The sequence below is a fragment of the Zonotrichia leucophrys genome, chromosome 6, assembly GCF_028769735.1.
Source record: "Zonotrichia leucophrys gambelii isolate GWCS_2022_RI chromosome 6, RI_Zleu_2.0, whole genome shotgun sequence".
Lineage (NCBI taxonomy): Eukaryota > Metazoa > Chordata > Aves > Passeriformes > Passerellidae > Zonotrichia > Zonotrichia leucophrys.
In genome coordinates this window covers 22,468,608-22,491,671 of record NC_088176.1, presented here as the reverse complement: position 1 = coordinate 22,491,671, position 23,064 = coordinate 22,468,608, and the positions used below count along the sequence as shown (strand labels likewise).

Sequence of the window (23,064 nt, the reverse complement as noted above, 5' to 3'; positions counted from 1 at the left end):
TCCTGTGTATTTCATATAAGCACATGGTGCAGCCTATTTTTATGTCTGCTTTGCATTTTACTCCAGATGGCATTGCTATATTTGTGGGTCTTCTGAGGCCAAAAACAAGGGGGGAAAAAAGGAAAAGAAAAAAGAAACGATAAGCATATTCCTCAAAATGAAGATAGCTTTACACAATGAAGTTTGTGTATTATGCTCAAAGCAGGAAAAATCATGAAGAAAATCTATCATATGTAATGGAAGAGGATGATTACTTTTGATTTGTACAGCTTTATCCATTGAACGAGGTGGTAGTTGACTGAACAGAACTCCAGTTTTGTGAATATTTATAGAGCAAGTCAGCTTGAGAGAGCTGTGGACTCTATTCTTCGTGCTCATGCTTGATGGCTAAATTGTTTTGAATTCTTTTTCCTTCAGTAAGATAGTTGTCATTAACTGGGATTGGAGGAAGGGTTGTTGTGTTTATTTGTTGGAGGTTTTTTAATTTCATCTGGTATAAATCCTGTAAGAGTTGACTGGTTATGTGACCTCTGCCTTCTGCATACTAACTTTAACTGGAAAACAGACGTGAGCTTGCCAAAGAAACTAATACACAGTAAATAATTCCCTTTATGTACATATATTCTAAGAGCTATATTCTTTGCTAGAGTACTTGTTCGTTCCAAGTGAACAGCATCATGTTTGTGGGTTTTGAATCAATGGGTGTGGTTCTCTGATGTATCTGAAAGAAGCTTATGTGGTAATATCCGGATAGAAGATGGCTTTTAAGCTCTAATACATCTCGGATCAGAGGAGCATCTGCACTGCCTGTTTGCTTCTGTGATTTGTTTTGCCTATCCAGTTTGTGATAGCCTGTTTTGTCAAGCTGAGTTTTGTATTTGAATTCACTCTGTTTGTTTCAAGCTAACGGAAATGAACTAGATTATACTGCATTATCTTTTGATAACAACCGGTAAAGGGGAACTTTATCTTGTGTCCAGTTAAACAAATCTGCTCCCAAAGAGAAGTTCTGTTAAAGAAAGGACTCTGAGCTGTCTCTCCGTGTTGACACTGAATTAGCAAAAGAAAGGGTATAAATCTGTGACCATCTTTGCTGTTAGTGAGTGCTGTGACTGAGGACTGCATCACAGTACTTCCTGCAGTGCTTCTGGAGCTGAAGATACAGTTATGATTCCCAGCAAGATTTTAGTCTACCACAACCCTTCTGGGGGCACGCGTACAGAAACGTACAAAAGTACTAGAAGGCGTAAAAAATCTCATGGAGAATTGTTCAAAAATGGATATCGTGTCAAACCTGGACATAATATCCCCGAAAAGGAAGAGCAGCGCACTTTGCGAAACTCCTTGGTGTCTTGTTATAGGGTCGGCTCATACTGGGGTAAGGTCCAACTCTGAACTTTTTCTTCAGAACTGTAGTTTGTTATACTGTCTCTCGTGCTAATATTACTGTATCTTCAAAAAAAGCTATTCTGTTTTATTTTTCAACTTTAAAAAAGAGCTGAAGTGTTTCACTTACTTTGCAGGAAGAATTCTTTTCCAGACTTACGAACTGCAATCTACTCCTGCCTCCCCAGCAATGGGGTTCATTGTTCACCTAGAATCAAATAATCCAGTCTTTATTGAAAGATGGAATGTAATATTCTGCAGTGTTGGTGTTACCAAGAAATTTTGTTTGAAGCTGCTGTCATTTAAAAGGTGTAATAGGAAGTTGAAGGAATGTACAAGAGAAAGATTTATTCTAAACTTGATTGTAGTTTTACTATCTTGGTCATAGAGCATTGATTTTTTTAACGCTGCAGGCTATTCCCTTCTCTTGTACTGTTGCATAACAGAGGTGGGGAAATGTATAAAAATATTTTGTCTGGGTTGGTTCCAAGGAATGACAGATTCTTTTCCTCCCATTCTATTTCTTCTTTTCTTTTCAGTTTGAGCTTTCATTTTCAAGTCTATCTACAGGGAGTAAGATCTCAGAAAATTCTGCTGTATTCTATGAAGATGTTCAAAATGGGATTATTTTGCATCCTAAAAATTATCCCTCCATCCTGTGTCTCAGAAAAGGTTCCTAAATATGGATTCTGGGGTTTTTTTTGACTTCAGTAAACTGTGTGGTCTTAATGAAATCTAGGGTGGAAGTAGCCATTGATAACTTTGATGAAGATGTTGTTCTGATGAATGGGTGAATGGTTTGTCAGGAATAAAAGTGGCAAACAGAATGTCTGTGTATTGAAGCCTCACACCAATATTTTGGACATACTCTTGTCTCTTAAAAAAAAAAATAAGCAGCCTAAGGCAGTAAGATGGGGATTACATATTTCATTGGCGAGAAACAATGTAATGCTTGGTGCTGTTCTCATCGATTGACCTTTCATGTCAAACGAAGAAACATCCCAATTCCTCTTTCTATTTATTAGAATCTCATTTAAATCATAAAAGTATAGTTGTCATGATTTCCTTGCTTTTCCCTTTAAAGATTTAAAATGGGAAATTTCCTTTTTTTTTATTTTGGTGGGGGGGGGGGGGGTGGATTGGGGTTTGCAACTCATAGCTAATCCTGGTTGCTTCTGTATATTAGTCCAGTGGAAAGCATCAGTTCAGCAGAGAGAGTGCAAAACTGTCTGACAGACAGGAAAATACCCTATTGCTTTTAAAGTCAAATAAAGCTGTAAATATTACTCCTTGCTGTAAGATTTATAGATAAAATAATTTTCTACTGTAATTGTGTTGCTATGGCACATAGTCTATTGGCCATGTCAGGATCACTACTCTGTTCTAAAGAACCCATCCATTTTGCTGAGTCCTTAGTAAAGAGTCAGAAAAAAAGTACTCCTGCTATATTCTAGATGTAGCCTGGTAGTTCAGCACGGCATATTCTTCCTATTGAACAGATAATTGATTTCTTTAAAACTGATTTCAGGGGTTTTTGGCAATATGCAGCTTCTCCTAGTGACCATTTTTTACAGATTTTAGGTGGAATACCATGATATGAAATATTTTATATTTCACATATTTTCACATATTTTATATTTTCAGTGTAATTTGAAAACAGTCTATTTGCTGCACAGGCAACACAGTAGCTAAACAAATACTTTTGCAGTAAAAATAATCCTGTGGAAGAGTTGAAGTGTTCATTGAAAGTTTGTTTGAATCATTATACCTACAATTCAGATTATTGTACTAGAGGCAAAAGCTACTGACTAAAGACCTTTGTCTCATATTGGTTTTTGTCTGTTCATATTGTTTATAATCATAGAAGTTTTTTCTGGTCTTGATATCTATGAATATCTTATCTTTGTTCTGGATATTACAGCTGAAATGAACTCCAAATCCTAAGCATATTTTAGTCATCCATTTAGAAGCAGAAGACTGAGAAACTCAAGAGGTCCTTCTTTTATTTTATCTGTGTATTTTTTTCTTTCATTAGAGAGATATTTGGGGTAAATTAAATATTTTGGTACTTACTTTTTGGTATAATTTGTAGCATAGCAAATTAAATCCTATTCTGATCAGATCCCATAAGAAAATTTAAATGTATAACTCCTTGCCAAGAAAAAGTTAAGTTACGTGATGGAGAGAATGTAGCAAGCATTTCCTGAGCATTCTGTTGAGCAGTTTACAATTAACTTTAGCAGACAGGGTTATGGAATGTGCAAAATTAGAATGGAATTCACTGTAATTCATAAGAAACTTACCATATCTCAACTCTTGGTGAAATAATTTAAATGTAAAACAGTTTTGTAGGTATTTCATAAGAAAAAAAATTCTTCTCCAATTGTACAAAACACAAACTTTGCTTAGGAAAGAGAGCTGTATGCATTTGTATATGTAGCTGAAACAGCTTTGGGGAAGGGGAAATTTTTGTTACTGCTCCTATGAGTGAATTTTGCTTTCTATTTTTGACGCATAAACCAATATCAACTATTTCTGCTCTCGGTAAGGGGGTAGCCCTGAAAGAGGTGGCATGGTCTCAGTTGTGAGACAGTGGGTGTGAGTGCCCCCTCAGCAGGCGTGCAGGAAGCACCAAGCTGAGTGGGCACTTGGGGTGCCTGAGGGGATGGGATGCCATCCAGGACCAGGCCAAGTGTGAGAAGTGGGTCTGTGGGAATTCCCTCAGGCTCAGCAAGGCCAAGTACAGGGTCCTGCACCTGCCTTGGGGCACCCCCAGTGCCAGCACAGGCTGGGTGAGGAAAGGGTTGGAGGCAGCCCCTGCAGAGGGCTGGGGGTACCTAGAGATGAGGAGCTGGACATGAGCCAGCAATGGGAGTTTGCAGCCCAGAAAGCCAATTGTGTGCTGGGCTGCATCCAAAGCAGCATGGGCAGCAGGCAAGGGGGGAAATTCTGCCCTGTTCTCCATTCTTGGGATCCCCACCTGCAGCTCTGTGTCCAGCTCTGGGGCCCTCAGCACAAAAAAGAGGATGCGAGACCTCTTGTGAGGAAAGGCTGAGAGTTGGAGTTGTTCAGCCTGGAGGAAAGAGGGATTTGGGGAGAGCTTATTGTGGCCTTTCCATACCTGAAGGGAGCAGAATTTTTAACAGAACCTGCTGCAATAGAAGAAAGGGCAATGGTTTCAATATAACAGAGGGCTGTTTGGAATACAGATAAGGAATTTTTTCACCATGAGCATGGTGAAACAGTGGAACAGGTTGCCCAGAGAGGTGGTAGATGCCCCAGCCTTGGAAACATTCAAGGTCGAACCAGACAGGGCTCTGAGAAACCTGATCTAGGTCCTCATTGCAGGGATAGTTGGGCAAGATGACCTTGAAAATTCCTCCCTGCCCAAACTACTGTGTGATTCTGTGAAAATCACATAAAATTAAACACATATAGGAATATAATAGGAGATCTGTTCGTGCCTAGGAAATTTCAGGATACTGGAAAGAATTAATTTACCATGTAATAATTCCTTTGGCTTTCATAATTGAAAACCAGCCCTATTTTGTAGTCAAAATGTCCAAGCAAACACTCTAGTGTTTTGTTTTTGCTTTTCCTAATTCTATTCTCTGAAGGAAATTTTTAATAATTGTGTGGGCTGCAGCAAATGCAGGACTTCACCTATAATAATTTTCTTTTTCCACAAAAAACACATTTGGCCCATAGTATTTTTCACCTATCATATGATGACTCAACTATTAAAATATAACTTAAGCCTTACAAGGATTTGGAGATAGAGATTTTATTGCTAACTTAGATGTTTCTCAGGTTTCTTTTTGAAACATAGCAATGGTTAACTTGGTCTTAGCATTAGCTTCAGATGCAGTGATAAACATTTTAGAGGCAGGGTGTTTGTCACTCCAGCCATTTTTCATAAAAGTTTATAGGGAGCAGAGTGAGGAAAGCAGCTGGGTCAAAAAGAGCTGGAAGGTTTATGGTTGCTAGTAAGGATCCTCCCCTTTCCTGTCTAACCACATCCTTTGGATAGGAGTAACAACTGTGGGAACTCCTGGAAGTGGAGCAGAGGGATGTGTCTCTCACAGTTTCAGCAATGTGATCCAAAGTTATCATTCTCTAATTGCAAATAGATCTGACATTTAGCATTATTAAGCTTCATTTTATTGCTTTTCATTTAGGTCCCTGAATCCATTTAGCAAGCTGTGATTAATTTTCAGAGTTACCCACAGTCAGTAATTAAAAAGAAACTTCATATCCATATAATAGACATGAGTGTACCTTAACACTACTTAGGAGCCTTAACAAGGCAAAATATAAGAGCAAATATTTTATTTAACAACTTTCCAATAATACTGCAGGAAAAACTTCTTGATATAAACACATCTTGCCACATGCACCTTTGTGCTTGAGGGGAACCTCTTATGAGATGATGAAAGCTGTGACCAGGTTCATGTTTGCCAGGATCAGTATTTCCTTAAGTTTCTAGAAATAAAAAGTGGTTTCCTGCACTGCAGTTGAGTAAAGTAGATGTCAGTAAAGAGAATCTATGAGAAGAAGCTGCTCTGGACCTTCCTGTAACAGTTGCAATATCACATTACACAACTTTTATGTAACTCTTGGCTGTACTCTCTAATAAAAATTATCCTTCATGCTTTACTTTAATTTTCTAAGCTGTGCATGTGTACAGTACAGAGTGTACTTTTATTCATATGCCAAAGATCTGCAGCCAAATCATTTACTATCAGCATAAGACTATTTTAATAATTTAAGCCCTTAATCTTCTTGATTAGTTTCTCTTGCACACACACTCTTTGTCTTACTGACTTTTTAGTTGTCTGGGAATTGCTATGCACGCGATCTGATTTCAGCATAAAAATGCTATTTATTTGTAAAAATGCTTTTTTAAAAATAGTGATATGTAATGTATTCCTGTAGTTATACACTGATGGAAAGAATTGTAGTAAATTTGCCTTTTTCAAGAGAAAAAGAGTGATTTCTCTGTTTTCCTTCATGAGGTTTTTGAAACGAGAGTGGAGATAGGGAGCATTATTACTATAAAAGATTTTACGTCATTAAGATTTACCAAATTTAATCAGGCATATACAGTCTACTTTATCCAGGTTATCAGATCTCTTGCCCATGATCTGTTATTTTTCACTAAGCAAAATCAGACCTGCCTGTGTCTTTGACAGCCTGAAAGAGAAGGACATGTGCACTGCAGCTGCCAACAGAAACCTCAGTGAGGTTTTTCCCCCTCAGCTTTCAGCCTGTGTGTCTCCTTCCATTATTTCCGACAAAAATTAACACTTTCTGGTAGGATAAACCTGTTATTAGGGAAATAAACTTTAAAAAAAATTGAAAAATACCTGTTAAGGATCCTTGAACAATTAAATATGGAAGAGCATTTTAAAGGTATTTGAAATTTTGTATGTTGCCTGTTTTGATTTAATTGATCACTGTCGTTGTGATATGCTGTTACAACTTGAATTATTCTTTACTATAACTTTGTTTTCTTTTACTGCAGGTTTAAGATTTTTAAGAGCCCTTAGACTGATACAGTTTTCAGAAATCTTGCAGTTTCTGAATATACTTAAAACAAGGTAAGATTTTTCTTGGATGCTGATTTAGTTAATTGGTGACAGAATGTAAATGGCTTTGATTTGGGGCCCTACCAACATATGCTTTTCTTTTCTGGAAAAACCCCTGCACTTGTTATCTATTCTTTAAGCCTTTTTCTGCTGATGAATGATTTGTCAGTGACAGCATCTTTTGCTATGTCATCATTTTAATTGTTGTATTGTTATGTTTGAAATACCGAGCAAGGTTATGTGTTGATAAATTAAAAGCAGAATGATTTACATTGCTATGTGCTGATTAAACATTGCTTCTTTTCATATAATAAGTTTATGTTCTGCTGTCTTGAAAAAACTGAAATCAAAATTCTTTCAAAAGTATACAGTTAAAAAATATTTTGAGAAATTCTCATTGTGGCTCTTCCAGTTTTTTGAACTGAGCATCTTTTTTCACATCAAAATAATTAAATTTACACTGAGCTATCTTTATATTGTGTTCATTATCCTTAGTATTTCTTCCATATAATAATTAAAATATTCCAATTAACCTTCTGGCTTACTGCTTCTTTGGCCTATTTATACATCAATGTTGTGCAGTAAAAGCACAGTTTTGGACAAAAGATCATTTTGAAGGAAATGAGGAGAAACCTTCCCACGCCTTGCAGTTGAAGACACATTGTTTTTCATCATTCTCTAAAATGCTGCAGAGGAAGTATTGACCACAGCTTCCAATAATGACTGTAAAATCAATTCCATTTTGAAAACTTCCCCTCTCTGCAGCAGTTGCTATAAATCTGTGAGGGCTTTATATGCAGGTAAATCCATTCCTTGCTGTGATCATTTGTAGCAATAGGAAAATAGGTACTGAAATTTGTGCAGATTCACAGTAAACAGCTGTTTCTTCAACCCTAAACCAACCTTGAAACTATTCTGTGCTGTAAAATTCTCACACTATCTGTCTTTAGTTACTGGAAGGAAGCCAATTCTGGTCAAAGAAAGACATCAAAGAATGTAAGGTGAGGTCCCATAGCTCAGAATTCTCAGTATGGGAAGGGAGAATAAGATTTAACATGCAGAACAACCCTGCCATAAGAAATGGCAGTCATTAGAGAAGCCCCATAAACTCAGAGATTTTGGATAAAAGCTAATAGCCCCTTCAGTATTGGGGGATTTGGTGAAATTCCAGATCCATAAATGTGCATTAATCACGTTCAAGGTACTCAGAGCTGGTTTATTTAAGATTGACCTGTTCATTGAAATAGCCTTTCTCTGGGGCAGAATTTACTCTTATATTAGATATCATTATCTCTGTGATTATTTATACCACTTCCAAAATATCTATAAACCTCAAATATTGATTAGTCAAAGCCTGTAAAGCAAAATTTTCTTATATGAGTGTTTCAGTTTAGTCAGGTAATTCATCCTTAGCAGTTCATACTAACATCATTTATTTAACTGAAAAATTGTCATTGCCTCAAAACAGTTTTTTATGTCTCTCTCTGTTCCTGGTAATGCAACAGAAAGTCATGTCTGCTCTCTTTGTTGTCTTACTTATTAACCTGAAATGACCTGAATAATTTGGAATGTCAGCAATGTTCACAAAACATTTATTTTTTTTAATGGATGTGTCAAATTAAAACAAATTAACAGAATGCAATTTGTTTTAGAAGAGTTTCTAGTTACAACTGACATAAATTTGATTGTGTAAGTGCTTGGGGTTTCTTTTAATGACTTGCATTAGTTTAGCTTTTAGAAAGCAGCAACCTAGAAAATTCATTTATTACTGGTACCTTCAATGAGAAATTTTCAGTGTGTTCTGAAGGTACCATCAGAACTGCATTTCACATGCTGCACACACATTTTCTATTTACAGTACCAGAATACTCTTAAATTGAGAGCTTCTGGTTCTGAATTATTTTGCTTCCTAAAAAAATAAAGCATCCTGAGCCCTTGTGATGAATGGAGAATCTTGAAAAATTTGTACAAGTAAGAGCAGTTAAACTAGTAGTTTCAAGAAATCTAGTGTTATTTAAATGAAATTTACTTCCCTAAATTCAATCAATGATTTCAATTACATACTGTGGCCTTAGAACTTTATTATTACTTTAAAGGCTTACACAGTATTGTGTGCTTTTGGCCTGCTACTGCAACATTATTTTGCTCAGGGATGGCAAAAAATTCTTCCAGAATTAAGATATTTTAGCATTTTTTGCCATCCACTTCTAAGGTTTAATTGAAATTTTTGACATTTTAGGAATTTTGTGAACATAAAGACCAAGAGTCAATGACAGACCTTGAATTGTTGAATTTGGGATAGAAAATTCAGTATATCATTACTAGTTCTGAAACTAAAGTAGGGAGAAAAAAGTATTTTTTATTATTTAAAAATTCAGCAAAGAGAAGACTTCTCTGTTTGAGGTGATATGTATTTATATGAAAACATATGGAACTAATTTGATCTAGGCATTTCTGTGCATTTGGCACTAATAACAAATAAAAAATGCGAAGATGAAATAATTGATAGGGTATACTGGGCAATACTATGGTTTTAATATTTAGTGCAATTGCAGGGAAATTTTCTCCTCCTTTTCTCTTTTCTCCAGTAAGAAAAAAAATTACCGTAACCTCTAAATGAAAATTACTCCTGGAATTATTGACTGAGATATGAGTATTAAAGGAATGTGTATTATTTACACAGTGAGCAGAAGGACATTCCAAAAGCTGGATCCAGTGAAAGAAGGTGCACAATGCAAAACTAGGGACAGCAAGGAGACTAGTAAAGTGTTAGGCGATTATTAGAATATCTGAAAAAAAGCTGAGTATATTTGAAAAGATCCTGTCAGACAAAGCAAAATTTTACAGTGGCACTTTAAGAGACTGTACTCTGCCAAGGACCCGTTAGTTTCCCTAATTTGAAATTAAATGTATTTCACTTAAGATTTTTTGTTCCCATGTTTTATGGAATTGAATTCTACAGTTTTCAGTTGAAAACTGTATTCTTTTCTAATATTTTTCAAAAAAATCTGCAGGGGCTTAAGCAGGGCTCACAGAAAGGGATTTTGCACAGATGTTGGAAAGAGCTTAAAGAGGGAGAAAATGTTTATGACTAATCCTTCATCTATATTTAGACTCTGGCAGAAACACAGGGAGTGTTTCATAGAGGACAGACAAGGCACAGTGTTTAATAAATCTTCAAAAATAAAATGTACCAAACAAGTAATGTAAATAGTTACTATTAATGGGTGTTACAGTGATATGAAGAGACCAACAGACACATAATTTTTTATTAGGAACATCTTGTGTTCTAAGCTCAGGTGAAGGATGATAGTCAGCCTTTGATCATGGAGCTTTGCATCAGCATCACTCCTATGATTTTGTTTAATCTAGGAACCCATTGGTTAGGGTCCTGTGCTATAAATGAATGTTACCACTAAGAAAATAGGGAGTTTAATCAACCATGGTTTAAGAAAGAGAGAAATAGGGAGTATGTTGATGTTGGTGAGCACTAATGACAAGATTGCTGATATGCTATTTTATTTTTGAATACAGTATTCATTTCATTTGTCACATTACCCAGTATATTCTATTTCTTGTACTTCCATATGTCTATTAACTCTAACTTCTAAAATATCTTTTAAGGACCTGTACTGGTTAATTTTACTGGTTATTTTGTTCAGAAAAGGATGCATTTTTATTGTCATTAAAGTGGTTATAAACAGAAACACTAATTCTACCACAAAATTACTACTGCTAACGCTGATAGTGATTTTTTTTCAATTTTTATAGTTTTTAGTGTATTGCTTTAAGGATAATTGTGGGCTCTTTTCTGAGGTGTAACCTTCTTATAAAAATTTGCAAAAGCAAGAATAGGTAAGATTGTTTAAACACAGTCGTACATGGACAGCAGTTCCTCATGTTACTGTTGAATGTCCTTCTTAGGACAGTGACTTTTGTAAGAGAGAGAGCAGGGTTTATTTGTATTTCCTCCAGAAGGTTTTAGAGTATCGTGTTTTCCTGCAAAACTGAGTGAGGTCCTTGTTTCAAAATCCCTTCTGTTTAGAATAGGGAAAATACTACTCAGTGTGACTAAAAAGCATTTGCGTATATTTTTGGTGGGTTTAAATTACACTTTTTCTTTTTTTAGAGAAAACTGTGAGTATGAAGTATGAAATACTCTAGTTTCATGTGAATTTTCCCTAAAAAGTTCCATAGGAACAAGCAGAAAATATGAAAATACTTAGGACTTTACACAGAAATTGTGAAGTACCTTAGTTCTTTAATTTGAGAATCAGTTTTCGCATGTATTTTTTATGTATTTATGTGTGAATAATTCTGAGTGTATAGCAGTGAAAAATGAAGAGGTGAGTGGCAAACCAGATTATCTGTGAAAAAGCATTATTTATTTCTAGTAGTTTGTTTTTGACTACTGATGTAGCTAAGGTTTCTGTTTGTCTTTCTGCTCCCATTCATTGGGACTTTCTTTTCAAGCTATCTAAATTATGAAAATATGAACTCTCCAAAGGAAAAATAACACATATTATACATAAACTTTTGAATAAGTTTTTTAGGGAATCTTCCTTTTGGGAAATAATCATCAGGTTCTTGAGTCTAAAGTTAGCAGTTGTATACAGGTACCTATAAAAAATATGTGACAAAGCTCCTATTTGCTCTGTTTATTTCCAGTAATTCCATCAAGCTGGTGAATCTGTGCTCTATATTTATCAGCACGTGGCTGACAGCAGCTGGGTTCATACATTTGGTGAGTGCATTTGCAAACACTCGGTTCACTTTTTCTGCCGGACCGCGGGCTCCGAGCTGCGTTACTGCTGCTCTTGGTAGTGCCGTACCCCGTCGGTAGAGTGCAATACGGAGCCATGCCAGCTCCCCGCAATACGGAGCCATGCCAGCTTCCCGCGATAAGGAGCCATGGCAGCTGCCCGCAATAAGGAGCCATGCCAGCTCCCCGCAATAAGGAGCCATGGCAGCTCCCCGCAATAAGGAAGCATGGCAGCTTCCCGCAATAAGGAGCGGTGCCAGCTCCCCGAGATAAGGAGCCATGCCAGCTGCCCGCAATAAGGAAGCATGGCAGCTCCCCGCAATAAGGGCATGCCAGCTGCCCGCACTGAGGCCCGCCCGTGTCCCCGAGGAGGCGGAGCGGGCTCTGTCCGTCCGTGCGGGCAGCAGGGGGCGCTGTCCGCCCGGGAACGCCCGAGCGAGCCGGGCTCGGCGGGAGCGGCTCCCCCGGCTGGCTCCGCACCAAAGCTGCATCCAGCTGGGCAGGAGCGCGTTCCGACTCCTTCTCTTCTTGCGGTATCAGTCGTCTCATGTTCGCCCTTGTAAAGGTGTACAGAGGTTTTGAGTGGTTTAATTTATGGTATATTTCTCTTTCACGTATGAAACGTATTTTTACACTCCTCTAGGCAAATGTAGTGTTTCGATCTAAAAACAATACCTTTTTTTTCTAGTTTTTTGCCAAAGAGAGCATAACACCCCTTAAATACTACATCAAGACCAAGGGAATGCTGTTTTCTAGGATTTGGAATTTTTTTTTCCTTTGTTTTTCAACAAAAGCTTTTCTATTCTACTGAAGGAGTACTCAAACTTCAACTTCTTACTATGGAGCAAATTTTAGATGGCACACTCCTTTCCCACTGACAAATTTATAATTTTTTCTTTACAGTGGTTGGCTTTGAAAAAGTAGTAGCATTCCACTAAATGTGCCAGTAATGCCTTCAATAGGAAGATAATCTTATAAAACAAAAACATTGAGGAGTGTAATTGCAGTAAAACTAAGATTTACTCTGAAAATATTCTGAACACATTTTTATAAATGAACTTACCAAACTGCATGAGTAAGTTACATGATTTAGTGGTGCCTGGAAAAGATACTTCCCCTAAATGATCTGAGTAGCAAGACTGTATATACTGGCACAAGAACTGCAGTGCTCTGTTTGGCACAGGGTCGCGTTCTGTATTTGATGAAAATAAATCACAGGAAAGCATTCAGAGTTTGTATTATATGCCAAATATATATCTATATGCACACAAAGGCACATGCATGTATGGGTAAAGTTAATTTGGGGTTAATTAGAGTCAGTTATAATTAATGTAATTCATTATATGTTTTCTTGTACATTGTAGGTGGAGAACTCAGGGGATCCATGGGAAAATTTCCAAAATAATCAACCGCTAACATACTGGGAATGTGTTTATTTGCTGATGGTTACAATGTCCACCGTTGGCTATGGAGATGTTTATGCAAAAACAACCCTTGGTCGCCTTTTCATGGTCTTCTTCATCCTTGGGGGATTGGTAAAAATTCTTCTTTATGTTCTTCTTAGTACTCCAGTTACCTTAAAACTTGATCCTCTATATCTCAATGTTGTAATTAAGGGAACAATAATATCTGGATTATTAAACTAAAATTAATTATAAAACATTAAAATATGTTTAATATGCATTTTTCCTGTAGATAAATATTTTGGTAGAGCTTAGTCAAATTAGTCCAGAATTAGTCCAGAATTAGAATTTTTCAAATCCATTTAAATGATTAATGCATGTGAATACATGAAGTGCCTTAATATTTCAACATAGAATGTTATTTGTAGTCCTCTACTTCTTAGTGACTGGCTGTAGAGCATTTCTGGAGGTTGCTATTGATATTTAAAGGCACTTTGCGGTTTCAGAGGTCCTACCCACCCTTCTGTGTTCCTTCCCAGAATTCCAACAAACACTGTGGCTTTGGACTGCCTTAAAGAGCAGCTTGCCTGATCCAGATGATGGCAAACCACACTCCCTTTAATTTCAAACATCCTTTCATGTCATGTAGTACAATTTTAGCTCACAATTTATCACGTATCCTTTTATAACACCAGTTTCTCGTGTTCTTTGTCCTGTATGTAAATAGCACCCAAGTTACTATTTGTCTTGCCAACTTTTCCATTATTTGTCAGTGCTAGTAATATTATTACACCTGTTGCAATGTTCTCTAAACTAGCCAAGTTTATTTTAGTATTTACCCTGCACAAGGTAAATGCTAATGGGTGACTTGTAATGTCTATTGTGCCCATGCACACATTTGTATATTGTTACCTTACCCTCGTCCGTTGGTTTCACATATACATACATCTCACAGAGGTGCTGTGTATATAACCAAGGTTATGAATGCCATATATTGGACACACACAGATATGTATGAGCGTTACATGTATGCATTCTCATCTCTGTTCATTGACATGTGAAGACAAAGATCATGTCAAATGGCAGTAGCTCTTCGAAGTATCCAGCCACAAGGAAGCTGTTTGTTGGACAAAACATGGCAGAATAATTTTTATTTTCTCCTCAAAACCTTTTTTCTATCACATGTTATTCCAATCCTTCTAAACCCAAGAACTTTTGGAAAAGTTTTTCTGGGGGGCGGGGGGGTGATTTTTTTTTTTTTCTTGATGGGGACATAACCCCTGATTTAATCTTTTTTTTTCTTCTTTTAAATTCTTAGAATGGGGGGAAAAGTCTGTATTTTAAAACAGAAATGTGACAGTAATGATAATACTTGGCTTTGGTTTTTTTTTACAGTGGGGCTTGGATAGGTTTTTTTCCCCTCCCCTCTTCAGGAACAAATAGACAAAACTGGTTTTTGTGACTAGATACGAGTTTGAAGTAATTTTGTTCTTGTTTTGTTTTACATGTCCATTTTTCCTCTTTTGACCATTTTCTTTATTTATAAGGTGTGTACCTTCTCCAAGATCAACTTTTACATTGAGCCTTCTTATTTTGTTTGATAAGAAATTTTTCATTTTTTTAAAATTTTATTTTTAAACAACTGCATAGATCTACTTCTTTTGCATTTTCAGATCTTAAAAATATATATCTTCTGAAAATATTCATCATCCCCCTTTCTTTGGCCTCTCTTTTTAGTCTTTTCTTCTGTCTCCTATCTTCTTCTTAGGCCATGTTTGCCAGCTACGTCCCTGAAATCATAGAGTTAATAGGAAACCGCAAGAAATATGGTGGTTCCTATAGTGCGGTTAGTGGAAGAAAGTAAGTATCCCAAGAGGCTCTGCTGCCTCTGCTGCAGTAGAACACTCTCTGCATGCCATTTTCTTTTTTTTTTTTTGTGTTTTTGTTTCATGCATGTAGGCAATGTTTGCTCGCTACGTGCCAGAAATTGCTGCTCTCATCCTTAATCGGAAGAAATACGGCGGAACTTTTAACTCAACCCGAGGCAGAAAGTAAGTCCAAAAAGACCAGGTGTGGCTGTGGGACTCTAAAGAGCCCCTGAAGGTGGTAACAGCTGACTCACAGCTCGCAAGGCTGTGTTCTTTGACATCAGATGTTACCACTGGAGAGTTATCACACTGTAATTAGAGACCTGGGCTCTGCTATGGTACAAGTCACAACATTTTGTCCCTTCTTCAAGAGAACCTGGATTCCACTCAGAGTACACTGACATAGTTTGTAAAAAGTACTGCTGTTACACATGCAGTTCACTTCTGCACCAAGGGTGAATTGTAACTTCACCATTTTGGGCATCAGAATATTGTGTGGTTTGTCTCTTAACTAAGTGACCATGATAATTGGCATGATTTTCAGACAACTCAGTTCTTAAGAAAACTTTGTTTTACTGGATGCAAAATAGGAGATAATATTCACCAGTTTGTTTGGTTGGACTGACTATGTAAGAAGCCTAAGAGCCTTGTTTCTCCATGTTCAACCAGCAGATTCAGATCTCATACAACTTTTTCTGACCTTCCATGGGTATTGCAAACTCTCATGAGTTTAGAATCTGTGACCAGGGATTTTAAAGCAATTCTCTTCCCTGTATCACATTAAGCATATCTGAAGAAGAGCAGGCAGTAACCTTGATATCAAAACAGTATGGTAAAAAAACCAAACCTACCATTTTTACCTGGAGGGAAAGGTTAAATTTTATTGGACCACATTACCTCATTACATTTCTATTGAAAGCCTGCTTGTTTTTTTGACCAAGTTAAAGCTAGCTCTTTCTGGCATTCCCAGCTCCTGGACATGCTGAGATAAAGCCTTTACTGAGCTAGCTGTCCTTGGCCATATAGAGAGATACAGCACAATATCACCTTTATTGTTGCCATCCTTCATTTCATTACATACCATTGTGGCATCCACTGGTAGCGTATATTTGCCCCAAAAGCCTAGTCATACAGAGAGTCCTTTTCATATGATAAAGTACTGCAAGAAATTTATCTAATGAATTGTCCTTCCTACTTTAAGGAAGATATTTTTTACTTTGTTCCTTTCAAATCATCAACCATGCAACATATTGTTGAAGTGGATTATGGACTTATTGCTCCTCTCTGTGTGGCATAAAGACTGTAAATGTCCCAGAGAGCTAATTCTAGAGCACTTTTTTGTATCACTGTTTAGATAAATCAAAGTTTTAAAAGTAGATGTAACTATACTATTTTTTGTTCAATAATACTCAAGTAATTAGATAGGAAACTTCAATATGTGCATTTATTGAGATACCCTCAAATGTCTTAGGTAAACTGTGAACACTGATGTTGGAAACTTTAATCACTTACCTATACAAACTAAATGCCTTGATTTATTTCTGGGAATGAGTAGTATTGTTAATTTCCCAAAATATTTGTCACAGAGGCCAGAACAGTTTCATATTTATATTCATACTTGTTTTCTCAAAAGAAGTTTTTCAAACTCAAAACGTATCTCTCTGTTTTCAGAGCTCTAAAAGAGTTATAGCAGAGGGGAATATGGTTAAAAACCTGTTTTGCACACAGGGTTTGTTCCTCCCCTTCTACATTGTCACTAGTACCCAGCATTGCTCAGATGTCTCTAAATTTGGACCTGATCTTCAGTCAGAACCCCACATCCTGAAAAGCTCAGCTTCAGATTACAGGCTTCTGCTAGCTTTGGGGCGTGCTTAATTTTGTTTTTTCACTTTTTTTTTTTTGGTCTTTCTTTGTATGCACTGTCTGTTTGTTTTTATCTCACTCTGTCAGTGCTTTCTCTGCTGATCTCTACTGCTCATATAATTTATTGCTTGAAACTCATCTCTGTCATCAGCATAAAAACTGTTCAATTTACTTTATGCATTGTTTTCTGGTTCAATTATTAATTACTAAGTAGTTTAAAGATGTCCTTTGCTCATGTGGGTCTTTCATCAGAGAATCTAAGCTTGAGAACTGCACAGTAAAAAGCCATTAGAACCCCTTGTTTGATGTTGCTTTTGCAGTCAGTAGAACAAGATTGATGAAATGTTATGTTTGGCCAAAATTGAAGTTTTCATTTGGAATTCAGTGTTGAGAGAATGGATTGTCAGAACCAATAAGTTTTCCTTTGCTTGGGATATGGGCATGTGGTAGTAATTAGCAGTATAAGGTCTTTAGTTGAGCAACCAAGCATAGATTCTGGCAGCAAAAATAATGAGAAACTACAGTTGTTCTTTTTCTAATGTCAGAAAGTTTCCAGATTAAATACATTTCCAGTATGAAAGCAGCTGAATTTTGGTGAAAGATATAGTTTCAGCCCTTGAAACCGAAAATGTGTGTACTTTTTAACTCTGTACAAAATACATTATGATCCCAATACATAGACTCTGCTTTGTTACATCTCTATATGTGTTTATACATGGTCGTGCTTTGTTACAACTATATATTTGTTTATACATTGTCGAGGTTTAACCCCAGCTAGCAGCCATGCCAGGAAACAGCACAACATGTTGCCTCCTAAACTCAGTGTGTAATAACATGATTATTAAACATTTAGGTCAGAAATTAAAACCTGTGTATGATTATGTATGTTGTTTTGAGTTTTACACCAAGTGACTTTAATACTACGGAGAGCCTTGCCATGGAATTGTAACTATAAAGGAACTAGAACGTAGGCATAAAAATTATTGATACAAACTTCACTAACTAAAGAAGAGAAATGACAAACATCAAATTTGAGCTTACATTTCATTTTGCTTTTCAGCCAATGAAGTCCCCAGAGGATCATAAACTATACAGGATTCATTTTGCATAATAAAGAACCTTATTTTTGTTTTAGATGAGACCCATACATAGAAACTTTAAAAATAAAAGTAGTTTGTAGACTGTTATCACTGGTTAAACTTAATAGGTTCATTTAGTTGTGGAAGTCCACAGGGAATTTTTTAGATTTTAAATTGAGTTATAATTTCTGCTTTATAATATTATTGTAAAGCGACTTCTAAGAAACAGGAATGTCTTCACAGTCTTTCACTGAAGTTTCACTTTCAGCTGTTAAATGAACAGCAGTACTTACTGTTGCATTTATACCAAAATACCTATACCAATATATCTATACAAAATTTATTCTGTATTTACCAATTTACTTTTCATTCAAGATTGTTCTTGTTCTATTTCTGTATTTGTGTGTGCATACAATCAGACTGGATTTTAACTCTGTGAAATATTTTCCAGTTGAAGATATTAATTTATTATAAATCAGCATGCACAAAGCTTTAGAAAGCATATGGAAAGAACATTTGTAAACTGATGAACTCAGCCTGGATAGCTTACTGATTTTTTCAGTCTTTACATTGAATTAATGACTTCTAATTCCATGGACTAAATTATTTTGTCTTTTTTATGCAATGCTGCTATCAAATCCGATGCCAAGTCTCTGTGAGGGCAGAAGGCAGAGTGCAGCTTTGCGTGAGCGGGTGCGGCAGAGCGAGCGCTGACCTGGCTGGGCAGGGAGGCTGGGCCAGGGAGCCGCTGTGCTCCCTTCCAACCTGACCCATTCAGTGCTTGTATCAACTGCTTGCTTCGTCACCATTGTGCAGGTTCATGCTAGACTTCATTACAGATTTAAAAGATGGAAAAATAAGTTATCCAGAGGCATTATTGTAGTTAATATGTAAGATTAAAAATGCATTTTAATGAAATCACAGTCCTTTACTGTAAAAGGTATTAGAACCTCCTGTTTCTCTTCTCTCATGGTCTGCTCCGTTTCCCAGAGACTTCTACAGATTTCTTAAATTTACAAGCCATAAATTACCAAATCATCAACATATCAACAGGAATAATCATCTGTTAGAAATTCCTTCCAGAAGGAAACATGGGATTCAATAACTAAACTTCACAGAGGAAAATAAAAACTGTAGACAGATAGATATGGTAAACAGAAAGACAAACAGATAATTCAAGTTGACAGGTCATATTGAACTCATTAGACATTTGAATTTCATTACAAATTAGAAAAAAGAAAAGTTTAGGCTTAACCAAAGAAAAGGTCCATTTGCTGCAGTAATGAGAGGCACAGCTCCAAAGAAAGTGACATTAAATTCTTATATTAAATAATTTGATGCAATATGTAAGATATTATTTTTTCAGTGGGATGAGAATGTAATAAGAGAATGTGACATGGATTACATTATGATCCCAAGGGTGTCTCTATTTCCCATCTGCTAGCCATTCTTCTAATCCCACTTTTTCAAATGAAATTTCACTTAGTGATAAAGAAAATCTGATGAGTGTTAAATAGACTGACAGATAGAAGAAATAGGAGAAACTTCATTTTTTCAATTTTGTGTGCATATTCAACTATATCCATTCTTTTGAAAGTAAGAAGGGAAATGTGGGAAGTGACATATAAGAACATTTTGACTTTAAAATGTATATTTGAGGTCTCATACCACATTCCACTCCTACAATAACAGCGCTTCTTTTATATTTCAAGTTGAAGTTTTAAAAGTTCCTTTTCTCTGAGTAAACTTTGAAAAACCCTCTTGGGTTTGGCACCAAATAGCAGTAGATGCTGTTCAAATTTTGACCCAAGAAAGACTGAATCTGGTTTATACATCTGCTGATCTACCATATTCTGCAAACTGTAAAGTATATGGCATTCCAGCCTGTGTAATGTGAGATGGCAGAAGTGATGAATTGTTCAGCAAGTTTTAGAGACTTCTTGCTTTCACTCAGGTTCTGTTGCAGAAAATTGCTCGTGACATTTTGGGATTATTTTTGTGGAAAGAAATGCACTGGCTTGGTTCATGGATGAAATGCTCAAAAGTATGAAGATCCTTTCCTAACTTCCTGCATTGCTTACAAAGGATTTAATTATTTTTTGACTCATTGAGCACTTAAAAACATGTAAGGTGATTTGAAAATGAGTAATAATGGGAGAAAACAATGTATTTATTAGAAACTATTTTCAGCTGAATTCAGAAGTAGAAACAGGATGGCTTGTGTGTGTGATATCTGCCCCACAAAATGTTACAAAAATGAAATCCAGGGTTTGGAGGGATTGGGACAGTCAGTTAAGGTCTGTTTGCAAGTGAGATGCTAATGCTGGAGGTGTAGATTGCCCCTGCATTTAACTGTAAGCTTTCCAGTATGGGCTCCCTGTGCATGCTATTCAGTAGTTTTTTCCTTCTGTTTATAGTAAACTGCTCACTTTTGTCTTCTGGTGATAGACATGTGTTGTGCCTAAATGCTGTGGTATTTTTCATAAAACAGAAATACTCTAAATAATATTGCCATTCAGACTGAATGAAAGAATGAATATTCATTTTAAGCTGTAGTGAAGTCCCCACTAATCCAGACCCTATAAGAAACAAATCACTGTACTTTCACTTTATTATGGCTTATTTGGAGGTGTGCATCAGAGAAAGAATATTAACTTCTAAATTGGTTTATAGAGAAACATTGCAAAATTCCTTAGGTCATGATCATAAAAATGCAAGATAAGTTCATCTAGCTGTAGCTGAGCAAAGTTTAAACAAAGCAGGCCAGAGTGAGTCATGCAGGATAGCATGCCATTGCAAACAGACTTGCATGAAAGCTCTAATGCGTAGTTTAAACAAAGAAGTGTGCTATTTATCCTGGATTAAAGGAACTGAAATGCACTCTTGTATTGGTCACAAAGTGACTTAATATTTGCATCAGATGAAATTTCAAATGCCTGACATGAACAATTTCCTGTTCGTGTTAATCTGCTGTAGGATCCAGTAGGGTTCCAGTGATCTGTACGGTGCACCACATACTGAATGGAGCTTTCTGAGGGCTTCCTGGTATTACCTGATCCCTTTTTCTTTATTCATGAATTAAGGGAGAATCCAAAGGCACGGAACCTGGTGGAAAGAAAAGATATTTTCTTTCAGAATTAAGCACATCAGCAGCACAAACGCACTCTGGTTCCTAAATAGCTGACAGTTGAAGCTATCATGTCCAATTTACAGAAATTAAAGGTACCTGAGATATGTTTTCACATACTTCAATTACATCTCCTCTGACAGTATGGCCATATGTTTGTGCACTTTTAATGTTCACACATATTTTAGTTTCTGCAACACTTCCTAGTAACTACAACACTTTTTTGATTTTTAGTCCTTCAGGAATAAAGAGAATAATAAAAATCCACTTTTGGACAGTTGCAGGAGAAAAAAATTATAAACTTACTTGACAGTCAGTTTGCTATATCCTTTAATATACTGCGTTTGTCTCCTTTAAAGTAGGAGATTTATAGAGGCTGATGGGAGAATCAGATTGAGAAATTAGCTTACACTTTAATGATTTTTCTACTGTACACGTTGGCTTCGTAAGAGATCATTAGAGGACCATCATGTTTGGGCTCAAGTCTTCTGTGAAAAAGAAAGGGAAGCACTTCAGATTGTGGCTGCAGAGCACTTACTACTCTAACAGAGTTAATCTGAGAGGGCAGTTTATGTTGAAATAAGAGAAAGACACAAAAACACACACGAAGTTTTGAGCTGAATTATCAGAATCCTGACTAATGTTTGGTAAATCATGAAAAGCACAACCATCTAGAAATGTACTGTAAACCGGTACGTTTAGGAATGCATATCACTAATAGATAAACAAGCAGACCACATATACAGTCTCTGTTGACATTTTTTGACTTTTTTTTAGCAAGAAAACATGACTGACATCCATCATTTCTTTGAGCAAAACCTGTTGGACTTTACAAGCTGCTGCCTGCTTCAAACAGAGCAGCCTGTTCTTGGTATATAAAGAGTTTAGATGGTCAGTAAATGAAGGAAGGAGCAGAATGCTAAGTAGAAATACCATTAAAGATCTGAGCATATGTATTTGATATAAATATCATAATTTTATAGAGGTATCTAGAGCAATATGCACCCCACTTCCTTTAGTTACTTGACAAGTGAACACCAAGTAGTCAACTGAATACTGAACAGAATTTTGTATTCATTATTGTAGATTTATTAAAATAGACCAGTTGGAGTGAGTCTTTTCAGGTTCTTTATACTTATTCCAGTAAAATGGATGTTTTTTGCAAAATAAACAGGCTAAAGAGTTGCCTTTTGTATTGCGTCCTGTGAAGGAAGAACCATGCAAAGATCCTTTTTAAAGAATCCCATTCAGAGTGGATCTGTTTTCATTTACAGTGCTATTTACATGGTTTAAGTGTATGTTCTCAATTATCTCATGCCAAAAATCTAGATGTTTTAACTTTTGCTCATTTCATTGTGTTCCTTACTGAAACAGTTTGTCTCCATAGTAGCTTTGCATTTTCTGTCTCCATTTTTGTTTACCTTATAAGAAGCTGGAGGATTTTTAGTAAATTGATCATTATGTCAATACTAGGGTGGGAAAAATTAGTTATCATAGAGAATTCCAATTATGTAGAATCACAGTTCAAATCAACTGTGTACATCTGTGCCAGTTCTTCATATTTGAAATATTTTCATATTTTTTCATATTTCTCAAATTCATTTTGAGAATGGTAAATATATATGGGAGAGGATGGATTAGCCTATCTTTGTTGATAGAATATGGCTCCTGATAAGCTTTTGATTCTTTGTAAAAGGTTTATTTTGCAGCCTCACAATCATACAGTATGGATTCCCACTGGTGTATTAAACCAGTTTCATATCTGATGTGTATACCAATGACAACTCCTACTTAAAAAAATCTTAGTCCTCCCAAATACCTATCACTAATAAAAATGTCTAAATTCTTAAATAATGTTTTTCAGTATGGCAAGGGAATTTATAGATTTTATTTATAAAGAGTAAAAAAAATAAATAATAATAATGTACTGAGGTTTTTCAGAAAGAAAAGCTTAATGCAGAAGTTAGATATTTCTCTTGACCAAATGA

At 36.1% G+C, this 23,064-nt stretch overlaps 1 protein-coding gene across 30 annotated transcripts in view; it reads left to right on the top strand.

Annotated features, from left to right (window-relative positions):
• Window positions 1–23,064, top strand: part of KCNMA1 (potassium calcium-activated channel subfamily M alpha 1) — a 411,073-nt gene that overhangs the window by 246,435 nt on the left and 141,574 nt on the right. For all 30 annotated transcript variants that reach the window (XM_064717021.1, XM_064717019.1, XM_064717018.1 and 27 more), the window contains 4 exons: window positions 6,911–6,986; window positions 11,643–11,718; window positions 13,101–13,271; window positions 14,908–14,999. In XM_064717021.1, coding sequence (XP_064573091.1) covers window positions 6,911–6,986; window positions 11,643–11,718; window positions 13,101–13,271; window positions 14,908–14,999 — 415 coding nt within the window. The remainder of the gene's footprint in view (window positions 1–6,910; window positions 6,987–11,642; window positions 11,719–13,100; window positions 13,272–14,907; window positions 15,000–23,064) is intronic.